The sequence below is a fragment of the Poecilia reticulata genome, linkage group LG10 (assembly GCF_000633615.1).
Source record: "Poecilia reticulata strain Guanapo linkage group LG10, Guppy_female_1.0+MT, whole genome shotgun sequence".
NCBI classification, from domain to species: Eukaryota; Metazoa; Chordata; class Actinopteri; order Cyprinodontiformes; family Poeciliidae; genus Poecilia; species Poecilia reticulata.
The window spans coordinates 22,688,389-22,708,142 of record NC_024340.1 but is presented as its reverse complement, the minus strand read 5'-3'; the positions used below and the strand labels follow the sequence as shown (position 1 = coordinate 22,708,142).

Below are 19,754 nucleotides of genomic sequence, written 5' to 3'. Positions count from 1 at the left end.
AAATTCTTCAAACACCTTGCACATTTAGATTCAAAGTCATCCAACCAAAATGGGATGAAAACTATATGAACAACCAAGTAAGCAAGAAATCCAAACCTGCACCGTTTGTCCCTAAATTTGTATTAAATGCATGGACATTTAATACTTTTTTAATATTTTACTATTTCTTAACAGTTATCTTTTAACATTTAATTCACCATCCCTCCCCAAAAAACTGCTAATGGCAGCAGTATATTATTTTGCAATGTACCCCATTAGAAATTTTAAATAGACATGTATGCTGAAAGACAAATAATAAAAAAAAAGATCAAAACACGTTAATGTCAAATATCAGCACCGGTGTTTTTTGTCTTTGTCATGGCCAAGGTAACAGCTTTTTATCCCTGTCTTCACACTTCCCACTCAAATCTAAACTGCGCTAAATATGGTCTTGAGTGTTTTCTTCTCACTATGAAAAGGAGAATTTTTTTAAGTTGGCAAACTAGCTGTTAACAACTGTTATWCAACTGAAGGTATTAATTACAATAAAGTACACAAGGCAAAGCATGAGTAAATAAATAAGGGGTAAATGTTTGACCAAGTAGAACAAAACTCTGTTAATTTTCTAGCCTTGGACCAAGAGTCTACTTCAAGTCTCCAGTATTTAGGGCACACTTCTAAATTAAGTCCTGACATCTCAAATGACAGGCAGGTTTGAACTTCTATTTCAGAGTGCTGGTGCTGCCCCCTTTTACGAAGTCACTCTGGGCAAAGAGCCGTCTCACCAATATCAAAAGTCACAACTGACTTCTCCTGTACTGTGTGGCAGAAAACAATATTTTAATATCCAAGTTAAATGCTTCTAGTGTACACTAGGTTAACACTAAAGTAAGAATATAACATAAATTATGCAGTTTCGCTCAGTGTGAGCTATTGCCCCAAATTCAAAATGAATATATAAAATTTGATTAGTCAGCTTGCTTCATTGTTTGCACGACAACAATGAAGCCACCTGCAGCACTGCGGTCTGTAATTGTATCCATTTGATGTCAGATTTGAACAAACTACATAGATTCTTATTCCATGAGCCAGTGTCTTAATTTGTTACGTTTTATGCACTGTTAAAGTAATTCAACAGTTCATGAAATTAGTCATACATTCACATATTTAACACCAGAAAGTACGTAGTTCTCTCTTTTTGAATGTAAAACACCTCAAAACATGCTTGAGAGCGTTGCCCCATCACTAGCTTCCTACTCCTGCAAAGTAAGTGTTTGACAAATGGGCTGGACATTTTCCGCCTGGCTGTTCTGAATGAGAGTCAGCCTTTGTTTTCATTGTTCAGAAGAACATAAGACATGAGCTCTTAGATCAGGTGAGCATGTGAAAGGTGCTAAAAGTTACCAGGACATGGACAGCAAACATGAGTTATTTTTTATTAGTTTTAAAAGTACAATGATAACTAAAAGGATGGCAAAACTTTTCTCTAATCATTAACCAAGGAGCCCGCCCCGCCCCGCCCCGCCAACCAGGCCGACCGCCTGCCCCCCCAAGAAGATTGCGGCATGCAGTACTTAAAGTATGTGTCACATTGTAAGCTTTTATAACACCTGGTAGAAAAAAAAACCTATAAAGCAGCTTTTATAACACCTTTTTTTTTATATTATGAAAAACCGAAAAAATAAACAAGATGACTGACATTAAATATAATTTTTTTTTCACATAAGCAAACAGATAAATATAAATATGTTGTTATACTTAAAATGTCACTATCAAACAAAATATTAAAAACAATTTTTTTTTTAATGTTATGTTTCATATATAAAAAATATCTACCAGCATATACAGAAAGATTTATTTAAGACAAAGAGTGAAAAAAAAGACACGATTCAGTGATGGGCTATATAAGTCTCCTATAGCTTTCCGTCGTTTTTTATTGTTTCACTCTGTGCTCCATCTCGAGTTTCAGCTGCTGTCAAACATGCATACTGATTTATATGATTCTAAATCACAGGTTATTAAAAAATTCTTTTACCTGCCACAAAATTAGCCATCAAAATTCAGTGGCATTTCTACCCTTGAGCTTCTACTAAATTGACAGAAATGAAAAACAGAAACGTAATAGATCTTTTTCAGAGTCCTGAGGGGAGAATTCAACATTTCAATGTCACGTCTTCCTTGTACAGTGAATCAATATAATTTTAGTAAGCCCTTTCATGTGATATAAATCACCAAGGGTCTAGATCAGCGGGAGCAAAAAAAAAAATCCTATTTACAAATTGTGTCCTCGTTTGTTAGTGCCACAGCACCTCAATTACCCAGTGAGCAGGTTTTTATTTATTCATGCAGACAAAGTCACGTATTCATGAGGATTAACCCCAAACTCGCTCATAGACTGGCAGGCACAGATTGCATATTTTACCATATGAGGAATAGCTGACGCGTGTACCCTCAGAAGATTGAGAGAAAGCATAAGTGAGTGAGCGCTAGCTGAGTGAGCTTTTAGGTCACAGGATGGTCAGTTTCACTGACTTTGCTCTGATTTGTATGTGCAAAATATTACAAAAAGGAATAATGAATAATATGTGTGCAGCAAAGAGTATTATTGGTTTAAAGAAGTGCAGGAGCAAGCACTGCTGGGACATAAATTATGGCATTAAAAAACCGTTTGCATGCCTAAACCTAGTTGGTTTTTCCTCTTCAAAAAAATTGATTTTGAATCTAAAATTTTAAGAAGAAATTATTGCCTGAATGAATCAAAAATGCAACATTAACATCCATCTTTATAATTATGGTAACAGAACAGACAATATGCACATCAATTCCCAGGAATGAAAAAACAACAAAAAAAAACAATACACAGCCAAAAAAAAACAAAAACCACTCCCTTCAGACCAAACATGTTCTCTCTTGACAATATCATAGGAAAAAACTTATCTTCAGAAATTATTAGGAAAAATGCCAGTCCCCTGTTACACTACCCACGTTTATCGGGATCCAGCTTAGCCATTACGTCTGGAGGTTTATCAAATTATCTGCTCGCAGAATGGCCGAAAAGGGACACATTACTACCCACCAAGTTTGTCTGAGCTGCTGCAAAGCAATATTCCGGGATGGCGCAGCAACCAAAAGCAAATTATGGTGAACATAACACAGAGTTCAGTGGAGCGTTAACAGAATGGATGGCCCTATCCTGATTCTCTATCTGCTGGGACAGATGTCACAGAGTCCCAGTGACTCGAGAGGTGGATGGCCCTGTAAGCAATGGCAGATGCTCTGAAGGTAAGACAGATGGAATTTGGCGGAGTTCTGTAAAATATGTGCATTTTTCACTTTTGAAAAAAAATTCTATGAATCCTTCACAACAGAACAGTAATGATTACAGAAATAAATCAGAGCAAAAACTTTGAAGTCCTTTGTTGTACTGTCATATAAAAAAGTGCAAGGTCTTAAAAAATAGCAAAAGATCCTCTAAAAACAAAGAACTTTGTGCTTGTTTTATATGTATTTAAGTCAAACCTAATATCTGCGATCCCTCTCACTGATGTTGCACAGATGAGAGATACCAAATAAGACTCTACTACTGCCCTCACTCCTGAATCCAGTCAAACACATTGTTTTAATTTCCTGACATTTTACCACTTTAAAAAAAATGTTTGCATGTACTTGAATTTTAAATAAAATATTAGCAGAGGTAGTATATTTTCCTGGTTGGGTTTATATGTTTAGCACCGCTTATCAAAGACAAAGTGAGGCAGGAAAAACCTGTCTGTAGAGCGCTTGTGTTACTTACTCCATGGTTTTGTTCTGTGTTTCTGATGTTCACGGTACAGACTACAATTAACAAGGCACTAGTGATGTGTGGGTCCTGAATGAATTACTGACTTTGGAATCTATCAACTAATTTTCCTTCTTTTTATATAAAGAAGGAAATGTACACAATATGTGACTTTGCAACTGCTATTGTAATTGTGACCTATTTATATAAAAATTTCAATTTAGCCCTATGAAAAAATAAAACAACGTAACCCATAAAGATGTTGCAATATTACTCTGGATCTTACATGGTTAAAGAGATTAAGTGATGTTATTAAGTCATTGCTGTAACACTTTAGCGGTTGAGTAAATGTTATAGCCGGGGTGCATATGTGCATTGTCAGCAGTGTGTGAGAGGTGTGACAGTCATGCTGCGAAAATGTTCAAGATGCCCAAAAAATCCATAGCATCCTGGTTCATTATTTACCTAATACAGCATATCTTCTGGAATGCAAGGTAAAAATACAATGGGCTAGTAAACCTTTTGAAAGGATATATCGATTATGAGAACATTTAATTCACATGTGGTTGTTCAGATAAAAACTTATCTCGATTTGCTTGAGATCGATTTGGATAAAACACTAAAACATTAGCATAAACTTTACATTCCAGCAAACAAAATTGTGAGCATTTTCTTTTTTACGACAGTAAGATTTCAGAATAATTAACATTAACAAAGCTTTTAAAGAAGACCATATGGTGAGAAGTCACACATGAAACTCAGAGAGAAATGTGCACACTTCTCTGACTGCTCACTTCGAAAATCAAAGAATCTTGTTTCTTTAATGCAAGATCTTTCTTGCACTCTGAAATGAAAAAAAAATACAGGGCAAAAATCCCCTGAAACACATACAATTTGAATCATGTGTTTATTTCTGTAGGTTAACCTAAATAATAATAATTGTTCTTACCATTTAGTATTTTGTTTGCCATTGAAAATATGACTATCATTTAAGTTTTTAGATCAGTTCCTAATTTGACTATGCTTCATAAGTGCATCATATTTTATTTAGGTCATTACGATAACACCTGAGTCTGAAAACCGGTGCCTCACCACACGCTCCTGCGTAGCAGTAAAAATAAGAATGCAGGTCAGAGCAATATGTCTAAATGTGCAAAGGCACCAATTCAAGCATTCATTTTCTGTCTGCAGTCCTTCTTCTATCAGCGGTAAACATTTGCACATAGAAATACAATAATCCCTGCTAAAGTGAATGTATATATATCATTAAAATTCAAGCAACATTATAGAAGCAGCTCAGACCTTGTTGTTCACAAACTGCCTGGCTTCTAATGTGCTGCAAAATTAGGCTTTCTTTGTTTAGTAACTGGTACTGATGAGAAAAAAAGCAACAGTTCATTCGTTGCAATCTGTGGTAAACTGAAATCAATGAGGCTGAATGGCACGTTTTAAATCTGATCGGATCACTGAGGACCAACAATGACAACAGACATGGATGAGAGCTCTGTTTTTTGTAACTCACAAAGCCACTCGGTGGTTTAAATTTGGTCCAACTTGGCCTGGATAATGGAAATCTATTGATCATCTTTGGAATGTATACCGAGAAACTACATTTATAATTGTTTTATAAAAGAAATGCTGGGAGTCTTTTTGCTTGGGCTTTGGTTGTTCTCCTTTTGGTCTGTTGTTTTTCATTTGATCTGTTGCAGCCGCAGAAACATGCGCAACTGAAGGGAGGTTTTCAAAGGCCCTGAGGTTGTCAGTGGCAAGACTTTCTCTTCTTAGTTGTAGCTGTTGTTGCAATGTGGGAGGTTTGCTTGTGTTGATCAAGGTGCATTTGTAGTTGTTTGCCTTTTATTCTTTTCTTATCTGACATACAAGAAATCCCAGTGCTTTGCTAAGTATAAATAATAACAATTAATCAAGATACCCCCCCCAAAAAAAACAGTGAGATTTATTTATTTCTTTTGAGTACAGCAAGAGCAAATATACAGAGGAAGGGGGGAAAAAGTGGGTCAGGTTTGGAGCTTAAAGCATGATGAAATATTGGAGTTTAAAAAGGAGTGGGTTTTACTCTAGCCCTCCTTGCAGCCCTTTTTCTTTTATTCTCTGTAGATTCATTAAAAGAGCAATTACGGAACATTTGTCGTTTCTTTTAAAAGAGCCTAAATGCTGCCCATGTGTGGTCTGCAAGATCCATTTTACGATGCATGGAGAACACTGAATTGCATTTTTGTTTACTGTAGGGCTAAAATGTTTCTAAATTGACTCTTTTTGGCATTTTAGTGGCTGTCTTTTACTTTCCCTCTTTATCTCCCCTGTCCTTCATCTCAGACATTTATTGCGTGTGCTTTTCCTGTCCATTATATAGACAAGCGTAATAACCATAAGAGGCTTCAAGGCAACATCATTTTCAAAAGAGCTTTTAGTGATCAAATTTTTGTGTTCCCTCAAGGGTGAATTCAGTTGTACATCTAACACGTGTAAGACGAGAAGGTGCAAGGGGAGGTTTTTCTGTGATGTGCTGTATGGACCCATGTTCCTCTGATCTTCATTTTTAAAGGACATGGGATAGAAGTCAGCACGAGACCCAATAGCACCTCTGTCCCCACCACCATGTGTTGCTGTAAGGGCGCTTTATAGCATGGACCAGTGAATCCCAGATGTGACAGCAGGCCTGATCATCAATTATTATACCTCAGTGGATCAAAATGAGCATATCTGCTCGTTGAAACATTCCCAGCTCTGTCCTGTGGCAGCTTAGCCATGGCTTAGTGCACTTCCAACCCCCGATCCACCATCCCCTCTGCACCTGTAAAAGCTTAGGACGACCAGCCAGAGTCCTTACAGCGGCACCGGGACATGCCTCAAGACAACATCTGCTTCCCCTTGGTGACCTGCCGAGTTAAGCCAATTGCAGAATCAAGGGCACAGTCACAGAGGGCCCTGATTTTATCATAACAAAGACATAGCTACCACAAGTGGCTGACACTGGCTTCAGGAGATGTTTCAGTCCATTTTCTGCAAAGACGTTTAATTCTCTCTGACTTTCTTTTACTCAGTCACCTTTTTTGTTCTATTAGTTTAATTTAAAGCACAGAGTCAGTCAATAATTACATCTTCAATAACTCTATCATTGTTTTGCAATGGATTTGACAATGAAGTATGCATTATTGAGCCATGTCAAGTTGCCACTTATTTTGGATTTGAAGAAATACCTCTTGGCTTGAATGTTACAACTCTGGGATGCTACAAATGCCGCAGAGACAGCTGGGCCCAGAAATGTACATACACTGACTAAAAAGACTCATCCTAACTCAGATCAGACCTCTCTTTGTGTTAGGCCAGTTAGGCTTTTCAAAATTATTCATAGAAAATGTCAGAATTTAATTATTACCATCTTCAAAATCAGAAGTAGACATTCATTTAAACAATTTTAGGTATTATTGCCTTTCAACTGTATGACTTGAGTCAAACCATTTGGGTTTTCCTCCACAAGCTTATAAATTGCTGGAGTTCTGGCTCATTCTACCTGACAGGACTGAAGTAACTGAGGCAGGTTTGTAGGTCACCTCACTCTCACACACCTTTTCAGAAAAAAAAAAAAAAAAAAAGATTCAAACTGCAATGTGGATTATTCATGCCACTTTTGAATTAATTAATTCCTCCTCATTTAGGGACCTTCCAGGACTTATCGGGTAAAAGTCACATTCACCCTGAATATCTATACTGAATTACCAGTTCCAGTCAGCAGCTTGGCTTTTGTTTTGGGGTCAATTTGCCCATTTTGGACAAAAGCAAGTTCATCTCTGGAACAGAGATTCTGTTTGCTTCCTGAGCGGTATGATGGTTGAACATCCCCATCTTGTCTATACGTGAACAGATGAATGCAGCAACTCCAAGAATCTGGAAATTGTTCCCAGGACTTGTGCAGTACCATAATTTCACTTCTGATGTCTTGGCTGATTTCTTTTGACTTTCATGCCAAACTAGAAAGCATTGTGTTCCAGGTATGGCCTTAAAGTATATCCACAGATGTGCCTCCAAGTAACTCAAATGTGTCAGTTAACCTATCAGACGTTTTCAAAGCCATGACAAGATGCTTCCTCTATATCAGAGACCGATTCCAACTTTTCTGCCATTAAAAAAAAAACAAAACATGCATTGAGCTGCAAGAATCACAATTCCCAGCCAGAACTAAACACAAAAAGAATGCAGCGCTGACAGAATGTCAGCCTCGAGCCCACATGTGCACATCTATGTGTACAAGCTCGAAATTTCATATGCACTAATTACACCAGTCGCTCGGCTGGATGAAGAGAAGCGACTGTCCTGTCATTTCACAAATTCCACAGGAAATGAATGTACAGGGACATTTCTATATTAATGTTTAAAACAAAATTACTTCCTTTGAACTTTCCTGAAAATAAAAACAAGAAAAACTGAGAATCTTTAGGCATGTCTGATTTGAGACAGTTATTTATTTATTTTTTTTTTGAAAAAGTGGATACACTGGTGGTTTTGAAATGGGTTATATGAACATTTACCGAGGGCAGTCAGGAGCACTCAAGAATAAAATTAAATATATCTTATCCGTCTGTTGTCCCCTGAACAAGTTTGCTACTACTTGTATGAATGTATAGTGGAGTAAGTCTCCCTTAGTTTCTGTTGAGTACTGGAAGACTACATTATCTGCTTTTGATGCAAAAAAAGAAAAAAACAAACAAAAAAATCTGATAATTGCTTGCATTTTAACTGGTTGGAGTGCAGCAAAAGGAGGGGCTTGCATTTAGAACCACTTGAAAAATATGTTAGATACACTTGCATACATAGCAAAATTAGAGACCGTGTGTGAGCAGCTTTAAGAGTTCCACTGCTTCTCCCCACATGCAAACTTTTAAACTTATTATCCTGAAACAATGTGTCAATATCAATTTCCCCCAAACCCATGGAAACATTGTTTGGTTCTCCTTGGTCCCTTGCCAAAGTGAACTCTGTAAAAAATTTGCTCTTACACGTGTTCTGAATCAGTCAGCATGAGGGTGCCTCAGTTTGACAGATGTTTGACACTTGAAATCCTGCAGGGACTCTGACTGAATGGAATCAGGACAAATCAATGCAAACCTGCAGGTGTCTCAGGGGAAATGGGGACAAAAGGACATGTACTGCCTGGCTTGCATATATATATATATATATATATATATATATATATTTATATATGCGTGTGTGTGGTGCATGTACGTGTCTTATTTGCTTTATTTTTTAGTCTTACTTCTTCATGCATTGAATTGCCGACAGCTGACTGACCTCATGAGTGCTACATCGCCTTGAGGTCCCCACAGGTGTCTCTCAAAGAGGTCGGGCATGAGTGCAGAAAACACCACACACCATGGTGAATGTGCTGAATGCGCAACCTCTCTTGTCAGAGAAGGCAAAACAACAAGCAGGTTTGGATGTTTAGTGTCAAGCCCCTCAAAATCCCCTTTTCCTTTTCTGATAAGCCAAATGTCCTGAAGGGCCCACTGTACCTGAGGATCCACTCACTCACTCACTCACTGTTTCCCATCTGAAAAACCTCATTCACTTCCTTTTCTATTGCTTTCCCTACTCCTTGTCCTTTGTCTCACCATACTCACTCCATTTGTCAGCATTACCAAACCGTGAGTGGTCTCTGACATGATCTATTTGTCCACAAATGCCCAATTTATCAAGTAGTCAGTGTATACATTGATCGGGTCTGGCTAGGGTCCCATACAGCGCGGTGAGGGGAGATCCCATACATGCTTGTGCATTCAGCATTTGTATTAGGTGTCAGCAATGGCTCAGGATGAAAATTAAAAACAAACTGTAACTTGCATGTGTTATCATATCACCAGCAGTGTAGGTTTGTGTTTACCTTTGGGTTCTAGTTTTCTTACAATGTTATGCGACGTATCTGACAGAAAGAATTCCAACGAAGTCGTACCTTTTAAAACATTTATCAGATAAAAAATGTAATACATGACCTTTAGGCAGATGGCGCCATATTAAAAAATGGTAAAAAACAAAAAATGTGATATTTCCATTCAGTCCCCACAGTTAGATATGTCGGAATATGTCACTGTCAGCTTTCATTTGACCAGTCATTTGACTTTCCAATCGGTAGAGGAGCATCTAAGAACAGTCATTTTCAAATCTTGGTTCACATCCTCAAGTGCATTTAGGATCGGACCTTAAATAGGCCATATATATATATATATATATATATATATATATATATATATATATATAGGACAGAAATATACAGTAAATATACTAACCTCACACCAGTTTCAAACATTGGCACCCTCTAACAGGTTTACGTATTACGTTTTTCATTTAGTTCACTTTCCTATCAACTTTGGTAAGCTTGACCGTCCTTGCAGAAAAAAAGCATTCCCTCAGCATGATGCTGCCACTTGTATGTTTCAAAGTAAGTGTTGTGTGTTATGGGTGATGTATGGTGTTAGACTGCTCGTCAGTCACAAAGTTACATTTTGGGTTCACCTCACTACTGATCAGGTTTCTTGTAAAGGCAGTTGTTGACGCTATTATTTTATTCAGAGGAATCTAAAGGAGGCTGAATATAAATGATTGAAATACTTTTTGGATTTTTATTTTGCAAACATATTTGAAAATATTTGTATTTTTTTCCCTTCCTCTTCACAAGTATGCACTACTTTATGTTGTCCAGTTACATAATTCCAAATAAAATACACGGAGGGTTTCTGGTGGAACATGACCTGATGTGCGTCAATGCTTTTGCAATGCCCTGTATTGACTGCAGCGTGCCATCAGCACACTAAATTTCATTTGTCGGCGTGCTTGTAACAATCAGTTTGCTCTGACGCATCAATACTGCTGCTCTTTTAGGCCAAAGATGCTTAAAATGGCTTCGGTCATATAGCTGTAGCTTCCTAGGTCAATAACATTAAAGATAGAGAGGAGGTGAAAATGCAACCCCTGAGATGCTGTGGTCTGCTCAACCTTCAGGAGACATATTGATGCAGAGTTATTTTGGTCAATAAGTCCTTCTGAGCAGAAGCCATCCTCATCCTTGAGACCAACTGTATGTGAAAAATGAGAAAGGGATGAAACCATGCATTCTAATGTATCTATTGCTTGATTTCTCAAAGGAGAGGAGAAAAGGAGGGATGAGTGGGGAGAAAGGAAAAAGGAGAAGAGCTACACTCCTTCGAAGCCCATTTTGTCCTCTCTAATGCTGTTATAAACAATAAACCATACTAATGGGTATACTGAAATACGACACCTCCCAAACCAGAGCGTAATGGGCTTTATTAAAATACAACAGAGGCCTACCTCCAATATCATGCCAGAATTTACACACAAGCATCACATCTAAAACAAGAAAGTCATGTATTCACACACAGTCTACACAGCTGAAATTGAATATATAAATTTAGGGTATACACTCACTGCTGTGAGAGGTTGGATGGAGGAACAGAAAAAGCTTTACCGCGGGCCAACATGCTGATGCCTTCCCAAGCTCGGAGCCCAACAATGAAAACGATTGGGATTTTTGCAGAGGCTATCTATAACAAAAGTTGTTCAATAAAACATTACAACATCTATATTTGATAGCTTCCCTCGTCTTCCTCCTGCTTCTGAAGGAGTGAAAGTTTCTGCTGTATAAACCAAGTGCATTGTAACATCAAAATAGGATTTGATAGGGTTTAACAAATGTTGCTCTGCAAAGATCTGTGGTGATGGTTCCCTCGGAGTTTAAAACTCCTGGTAAATTATTATATTGAGAGCTTTGATGCATTTAATGGCGACAACTGGAAAAATTCACCGTCACCTTTAGTATCTAATAAAGCCTTCTGGAAGGGTTGTTTCTGGTGCGTCACTGGACTTTTAAATGACATAACTGAGATCAAATCAGATATGTTTGAGGAGTGAGATAACTCATCTCTCTTCATATTTCTTATCCACCGTTTTATGAGGTTTAACATTCTGTTCAGGCCATTTCAGTTTAAGAATCACAGAGTCAGTGAATGGAACAAAGTGAATTGTTGGCTGGGGCCCTTTGAGGCTTTATCCTTGTTTGAAGTCTCTCTCCAGCCCTGCCGAGTTCAGAATACATTGTTCTGAGATGTGATCAAAGTTGGCACCTATTGATCCCTCTTCAAGCCAGACACAAGACTTACTGAACATGGTAACAACTTTGGGATGAGTATTCTAATTTTGCAGTTCCCATAAGAAAAACTCAAGTTACAGTGGCGCTAAATCAATTTGAAACTGATGCTTAAACATGGCAGTTACTGTTCAAGTTGAACTAATTCTCACCAATATCTCTGCTGGGCTTGTCCTGCTGAGATCTGGATTATCGGCACAAGAAAGAAGCCTTCTCAACTTCATAGTCGCCTTCTGTAAGGGAGCAAAGACGATACCCTAATGCTGGAAAAAGAAGGATTCTAAAATGACACTTTTTAAAGGTTTGAAGGAGGCTAGAGAGAGATTTCTGCAAACTGAGTTGACTCCTCCAGATCAATAGCTTGTCTGTCTCTCTCTCTCATTTCAAGACAACTGGTGTGGCATTTGAACCAGATAAAATGGGGCTTCCCCTCCACCTCGCCTCTGAGAACAGAGCACTTCCACCAAATCCCAGTCGGTTGAGAAGGATACAGATGAGTCCATTTAAATCCTTTCTAACTCTGGCGGTCAAAAAAGAAAAAGAAAAACGGACAGAGAAAGAAAAAAATTATCTGAAATAATCTTAAAAAGAGAGGTCCAATCTACGTAGGTATATCTCCCCTGATGCTTCAGGTATGCCCCACTGTTGCAGTAGTAAGACGTCTTGGGAGCCATAAGGCACAGGCTTTTATTTATTTATATCAAAGAGAGAATATATGTCTGGAAGCATACTGGTGTATATATAATGTGGAAAAAGAAAACGATCTGGAGAAGTTAGTGCGTATATTGTCAGATAACTGTAGCAAAACGAATGGCCTGCATAACGATTTCATGTGCTGCATGAATTAAATATCCACATCACTTTACGAATAAATCTGATACCATGAGAATTTGTAAGGTCATGGCGTGAAACAAATGAGAAAAACTTTCTCCAATCCTTCAACCACCAGCGATGTACCCTTAAGCAAGGCACTTCACTCTTTAATTACTGTGGAGAAACTGTTCATTTGTCAGCTGTAGATGATGTGAGTGCCTGGCAAAAGCACAAGGTTGAACTGGCACTTATTAAGTGTGGCATTGCTATTAAAGAGAACGCCTGCTCAGTCAACCTCGCTTGAATAAAAGTGTGGAAAAAAAACTCAACAGTCCTACAACAGTTCATCATATTTCTAACCTGTGGTCAGCCAATTATCTAGCTCTTGCTGCATTACTGGACTTCTGACTCTGAACAAGGGTCCTCTTTTTCCTTGCATGTCAGCTTAGTCCTCCCCCCTGGTCGCTGATGACATTGTAACACTAATTACGACTAATTGTTCTATGCTGAATGGATTTAGTCACATTGCAAATGATATGGCATTGGTCAGTGTCACAATGTTTCCCCAGAAAAATTCAGCGGGGAATGGAAATTTGCACAAATGAATGTAATTAAGAAGCACATTCATTACATCTAATTGCATATGAGAACCCTCAAAGTGAAACTGAGATTGGGCTCATATGAATAATTAATATAGCCAACTGTACTGAATAGTGTAACATTTTTCTTATTACACAATCACGTGCTAAGCAAATTGTGTGAACGACAAAATGCACTTTGCTTTTTCTGGAAGCAGCGTATAACTTTGTTGTCTCCTCTACTAGAAATACCTTTGTACTGGATGATTGCATTAAGACTATTACAATTCAGACTGTAATTGTTAAAATGCTTCTTTCAATGACACATGGGGGACTGGGAGAATGTCAGTGAAGTGGAAGACCAGGTTAGTGGTCTAAAAGTAAAGTAAAGGAGGTCAGAAGATGTGCTTTGGGTATCGAGGAGTCACCTGCGTCAACATCCCTGGAAAAGCTTAATCTAGGTTTGGATAGGAGACGTCATTTTCAAACCATGGATTCAGGAGCAGCAGTGTGGCTTTTGTCCTTGCTGTCAAACAGTGGATCAAATTCTTATTCTCATGGCGTTGCTAATGAAGTCATGGAACTTGGTTATGCGGGCCACATGTGTTTTATGGGTTTAGAGAAGACTTATTTAGAAAAAGGCAGTTTGTTCCCTCCAAGTTAGCAGGTAGTTTTTGCCTTATGCTGAAGAATTGATCTATCTTGGTATCTGGTTCACGAATTATGTTCAGACTGGACAGAAGGTGGACAGATGAGTTGTAGCCTTGTCTGCCTGTTACATTCTGGTCATGGTGAAGAAAGACCTAAGGTCACATCCTTCTCAGTTTACTGCTGTCTTTATGTTCCAACCCTTACCTGCGGTCATGAGACATGAGATTTGATTATGACTGAAAGAACACGATCATGGATACAATTGGTTAAAGTGGGTTTACTCTTTAGGGAAGCTGGACTCAGCTTTAGATTTATGGCAAGAAGCTTGGGCATCCGGAGTTGGCTTAGAGTAGAGGGTCTGCCCTTCTGAATGTAAAAGGTGTAAATTGAGGTGTTGTCTGCATCTAATTGGGATGCCCCTGAAGGCCTCCCATTGGAGGTTATTCAGGGACATATCAATGGGAGAAGAAACCCAAGAGATCTAAGAACAAGTTGGCTGTACTATGTTTCTCATCTGGCCTGGGAGCACCTCTCCCAGAAAAAGCTATTTCTGTCATTATCCTGTCACTTCCAAGATCCATGCTTGATAAAATAAACTTCAATCATGATCCAGTTTTGAACTGACTACCATATATTGCTATGTAGATTTTCTTACAAAAGAAGTTCCAAAAGTTAAGCCCTTATGACCAAGTAAAACAGCCTTTTCCAAAGCATAAAAGGCTTCAAATTGTGCCATCGTCTAATCAGATTACTTGTCTCTTGGTATCAGAAATCATAAAATATTATGTGGATAGAAATCACTCACAAAACAACTGATCACAATCTGTAAGTTGATAAAGTTGTACCTTCTTTTCAAGTCTTTAGATTTGCAATGCATCACGGACTACGTTTAAAACTTTAATCTTATTAATCTTGCAGTATTTAAACAGGATTGGCTTATTTTAATAGCAGATTAGATCTCAGACAGACAAAGTGGTCATTTGAAAGCCATATGCTACAGATTAACATACGGCACTTTGCTGTATGACTTTTCTCATGTGTCTTTGGGAGACTAATGCCCCACATCAGAACCGCTTTTAGTGAGCTGCTTGGAAGTGGGCAAAAAGCACAAGCTCCTAAATCCCCCAAACTCAGGCAACAGGAGAAAGAAATAAGTGTATTACAAATCATCAAGAGGAAAAAAAAAACAAAAAAAAAACATGTATTGTTAGAAAAATGTCGGGGATTTAGAGTCAGGGATTTGCTCCCACTTTGGTAGACTTTGTCTCAAGGCTTAAAAGTGATTGTTGTTTTCCACATGATGATTTGTATCTTTTTTTTTTATTGCATTGCATGTCAGAATTGCTGGGATGGCATTAAGTGAGCAGCAAAAATAAAAGAACAAATAAAAAAGAAATTCACTCCAAAAGTAGCTTAACAGAAGCCATGAAGTCAGTGGTGACTGTTAAGACAGATATCAACATATCCACAGATAAAAATGATTTAGCTTAACTGGGTCAAGCATTATGTTCTAATATCCAGACTTTCTGCTATTTGCAATCCTGGAAAATATGTGTCAAAACAAATTGAGCTAAATTGTGGGAGAGGAAAATCAACTGTAACTCAAAACATTAAGGAAATGCACAGTAAGAAAAATACATGTTTCTTTGGTGATGAAGGGCATATATATTTTTCTGTCTTTTACATCACAAAGCTCAAATTAAGCTGGAAGGTCAGATACAATTTAAATGGCTGGACATTTTAATGCCATAAAAGGTTGTCAAATATGTGAGGAGGCTGGATGCAAATTATGTTAATCTGTCTGTTGGGACAGAGACGGAGCAATCAAACCTTTCGAAACAAAATGTGACAAGAAAAGGCGACGGCACAAGAGTGATGGCAGGGTGGCAAATAAAGCCTGGAGGGGGAGGCAAGAGCCCATAAAATGAACAGCCACCCAGCTCATAAATAATAGAAACATAAAATGTCATATGAACTTTATTTCAAGAGAAGGTGGTCTAATAAAGATGCAGGTTTAAAGAGGAGTCGAGAAATTCATTGTCATAAGAAGGCCACATGGCTTGCCTTTGGCACAGAAAATTATTCAGTGCGAGTTGACATTCAGATCCAAGCTGTACCTTTACAGAACAATACAACTTGTGACTCCAGAAACTATGCTCCTACCACTCCGCTTTAATATCTTTATTTCTTTTGGTTCACTTTCCACCCATCCTCTGCTATGTTTCCTTTTTTTTTCTTCTGGTTCTCCCTGCTTTACAAATTGAGACAATATGATAAGAAATTGAAGCCGCCGTGCCGTTCTGGTGCTCATTGATAAAACCATATCTAATCCATCTTAGGCCCCCTTCTGTCACCAAACGCACTCATCTCCGAGACCGTCAATGCACACGAGAGCTGTCTTCACTTTGAACTGAGCAGAACAGAGTCAAGAGTTTATCTGACTTAACTTGTGGAAGACGAAACGAAGCTGGGCGATTCAGACGACTTTGTCTCGGAATGATGCAAAAAATGTCAGAGTAAGCGCGATATTCAGTTGCACTTGATGGTAAATGTGTAGCTGGCATGCACATTGAATGTAAACTATGTAGTGTCTGGATTTCAAGGACCCGTGTATGAGAATTTTAATATATGTGTTGTGATACTGATGAATTGCATAACAATACGTATGGATATTTAATAAATCTCCCCATTCTCTTTAAACGCCGTCCTTGAATATGATCACGTCTCGTCAGCTTCAACAAGCTTTTAACACGTTTTCAGTGAGAATTACATTGACATTCGTAAAATCGCTGTGATAACAGAGGATTAGAAGGAGCTTTGTGGTCAAGTAACTAAAAATAGCTGTTCTGATATCCAGTTACTGACATTAGACTCTGGCATTGCGCTCACTTTATGGTGCTTCTTAGTGAAGCGATTTGTAAAAATACACAAACATTTATCACATCAGCATTGCTCCCGACCTTAAAACTAATGCACTTCGGCAAACACGGCCCAGGGGGAAATGTGGATAATAACTGTATGTTTGAGTTGTTTTATGAAGTATTACATGTTTATGTCTCTGAATATTAATGAAACGTTGAATAATTGCATCTGCGTCTAAATGAATCACATACATGAATCACCGCCGTTGACACTGTGAATGCATTAAAACGAACAGCCTGGGAAAAAGTGGTTTGATCTAAGGATGTATGTTTAAGTGTTTGTTTGCTGTATGCAGAGGTACAGGTGCATTAAAAAAACATGGGGTGAGTTAAGTTACAAAATGCACTTCCTACGGTGAAAATTTTTCCAAATTGCTAAAGCCTCTGTATGAAAATGATGAAGGGTGTCACACTGACACTCCAGCCTCGGAAATGCCAGACCAGCTGCTGGGGAAGAACCGGGGCCTGTTGTCTCACTTACAACAGCGACACAGTGACTGTACTACATGTGGGTGTATGCAAAGCCATCCGTTTTTTGCTGTCCTGCGTATTCGTTTTTCTTCTTTTTTTTCAGCTACATAGAACGAAAAACATTCTCTGACAGGTAATTCAGAGTTATGTTGAAAGCAATGCTGACAATCACACACACAGAACCACAGAAGGACCAAAGGCATGTGCAGAAATGAGCCTTTGTCCTGTCTGCAGAATGTGATGCAAGGTAACCTGAAGAAAAGAAAATCTGATTCACTGGGACTGGAATATCCATCTTGAACAGAGGAGGTGGCACTCAGAATAACCTTGTCCGTTCTGTGGTGAGGCAAAATAATTTCGTCAATATCACTGCTGCTGATAAAAGTCCTTTGGATCGCCAATGCCAATGGTAGAAAATTTCCTCTTTTTTTCCCCTCCAGCAAGTTTCTTGAACAGGGATAAAAAAAAAGGAAAAAAAAAAGAGAAAGTATTGTATATGCATGAGGAAGAAGTTGACGCTTTTTATGGGGAACATCGCTGGGCAGTAAGCCATGCAGCGACAGCTGTCTTGTGAATCATTTACGAAAATCTCAGCAACAAAGTTCCCACCTCAGGGGTACAATTCACAGCATTCATTACACAGCCGAGCTCTCAACATTTACAAAAATCAGCCCTACAAAATTTATTTTCTTTAATAACTGTAGCTCGGTGCTAATTAACCCATTTATTTGTGAATCTAAAATGAATGTGGCGGTTTTTGGTTTATTTTCAAGAAAAAACTGTGAAATAGAACACACAGAACATCACTGCAGTCCAAAAATGTGAAGCATGCGTTTCACTGTAGAATACTTCAGTCAGGTTCAGTCAGTACATATTGTGTGTTTCACACTTTTCTCAATGCGATGTCATACTTCTGAGAAATTACTGAAAATGGTCTCTTGTGGGCTTTTTATAAACATAGAATAGTCTTCTTTCTCAAACTGAGTTTAAGCCTTTCTTTAGTTTTGAAAACTACACTTAATGCAAATTATATAATATTTTTGAACCATATAGATAAATACGTTTTGTCTGTTCTTAAGCGCAGGAATAGTCATTCACTTATTTACCAAATCACAAGATGCGTGATCACATTACTACTCAAGATCTTCAACCTGTGGTGTGCAACAATATTTTCTTAAAGTGGTTACATTGTCACATCACAGGAAAATGGACATTATTATTAGTTAATGTGCATTCAGTGGTACAGTCTATTTCAATGGAAAATCTAATTGTTCCCGACACTGATGGATAACCCTTCATGTTGACTCGTGGTTCCTGCATGCAGAGTCATACATGTATCCTTAGCAGAAAGCCATATGCTCCGTATCAAAAAGCATATCTGCTCTTAACACTGGAAGAGCACAGTCCAAAATGTGCAGCTGGCTTGTATTAGGTGTTTGACAAGAACTGTCTGCTTCTTTAATCTTTGCAAGGCTGTTTTGTCATAATCAAACTTTAAACAGTAGCTTTAAGTATTAGTGCTATTTAAAATCATAGATGGTGAAATCAAATCGTCAGCGTTTGAAGTCACAAAAAAAAAACAAAAAAAAAACACACAAAGTAAAATGTTTGCTTGCTCTCTCAAAAATACAAAAGATTGCTACTCACTAGATTCAGGGTCTGAGTTTCCGTCTCCCTCAGTGCGACTATTAGGTGACGCTTGTTCATAGTACTCCTCTTGGGGGAAACTCAGGGGCAGAGGCTGGGTGGCACTGGCTGTGCTGCTGGGCTCTGCGTCCCCAAGCCCGCTGTCACTGCAACTTTCCTGGGAACCATCCGGAAGATGGAAGGTCACACGACGTTGGGTCTATGGAAGATAAACAGACAACAGTCTTATGAGAGACAAGCTAAAGAAACAAGCCATTAAACAGGGCTCATAGTCCTGTGGTTAGTGATTAATTTACTGACATTAAAATGCCATCTCCATTTTTGTCTGAGAATAGACATTGCATCGGAGAACATACAAACTATAAATTGGATGGTATTTTTCCTCTTGCAAGGGGGTTTAAATGAGAATCTCACAGCAAGATCTACAAAGCTAAAGAAAAAGAGGGAGAAATCTCCTCTGGCGAGGAACATTGTTGTTCAATATTTCAAAATGTAATATCTGAAAGCATTGAGCGCTTTAGTCAAAATTCCGGACACCTCGGTTACACTAAGGAGAAGAAAGAAAAAACAGAGGTAGCTTATCTCAAAACAATGCCACATTATTCCCAAAAAAATATCTGCATGTATTTTATCACTTGAGCTAGATGGAAAAAAAACAATAGTGTTTTGTCTCGGTAGCTGTTTCTTCAGTGCCCATGAGTGTGTGTGTGTGTTTGTGTGTGGGTATGTATGAATATACCATC

At 38.2% G+C, this 19,754-nt stretch overlaps 1 protein-coding gene and 1 long non-coding RNA gene across 6 annotated transcripts in view; one reads left to right on the top strand and one right to left on the bottom strand.

Moving 5' to 3' along the window:
* The window catches only part of pcdh11 (protocadherin 11), a 163,932-nt gene that overhangs the window by 37,400 nt on the left and 106,778 nt on the right, over positions 1-19,754 (bottom strand). For all 4 annotated transcript variants that reach the window (XM_008420358.2, XM_008420359.2, XM_008420360.2 and 1 more), the window contains one exon: positions 19,012-19,210. In XM_008420358.2, the coding sequence (XP_008418580.1) occupies positions 19,012-19,210 (199 nt within the window). The remainder of the gene's footprint in view (positions 1-19,011; positions 19,211-19,754) is intronic.
* Positions 1-19,754, top strand: part of LOC103471393 (uncharacterized) — a 43,272-nt gene that overhangs the window by 12,350 nt on the left and 11,168 nt on the right. The window lies entirely within an intron of this gene.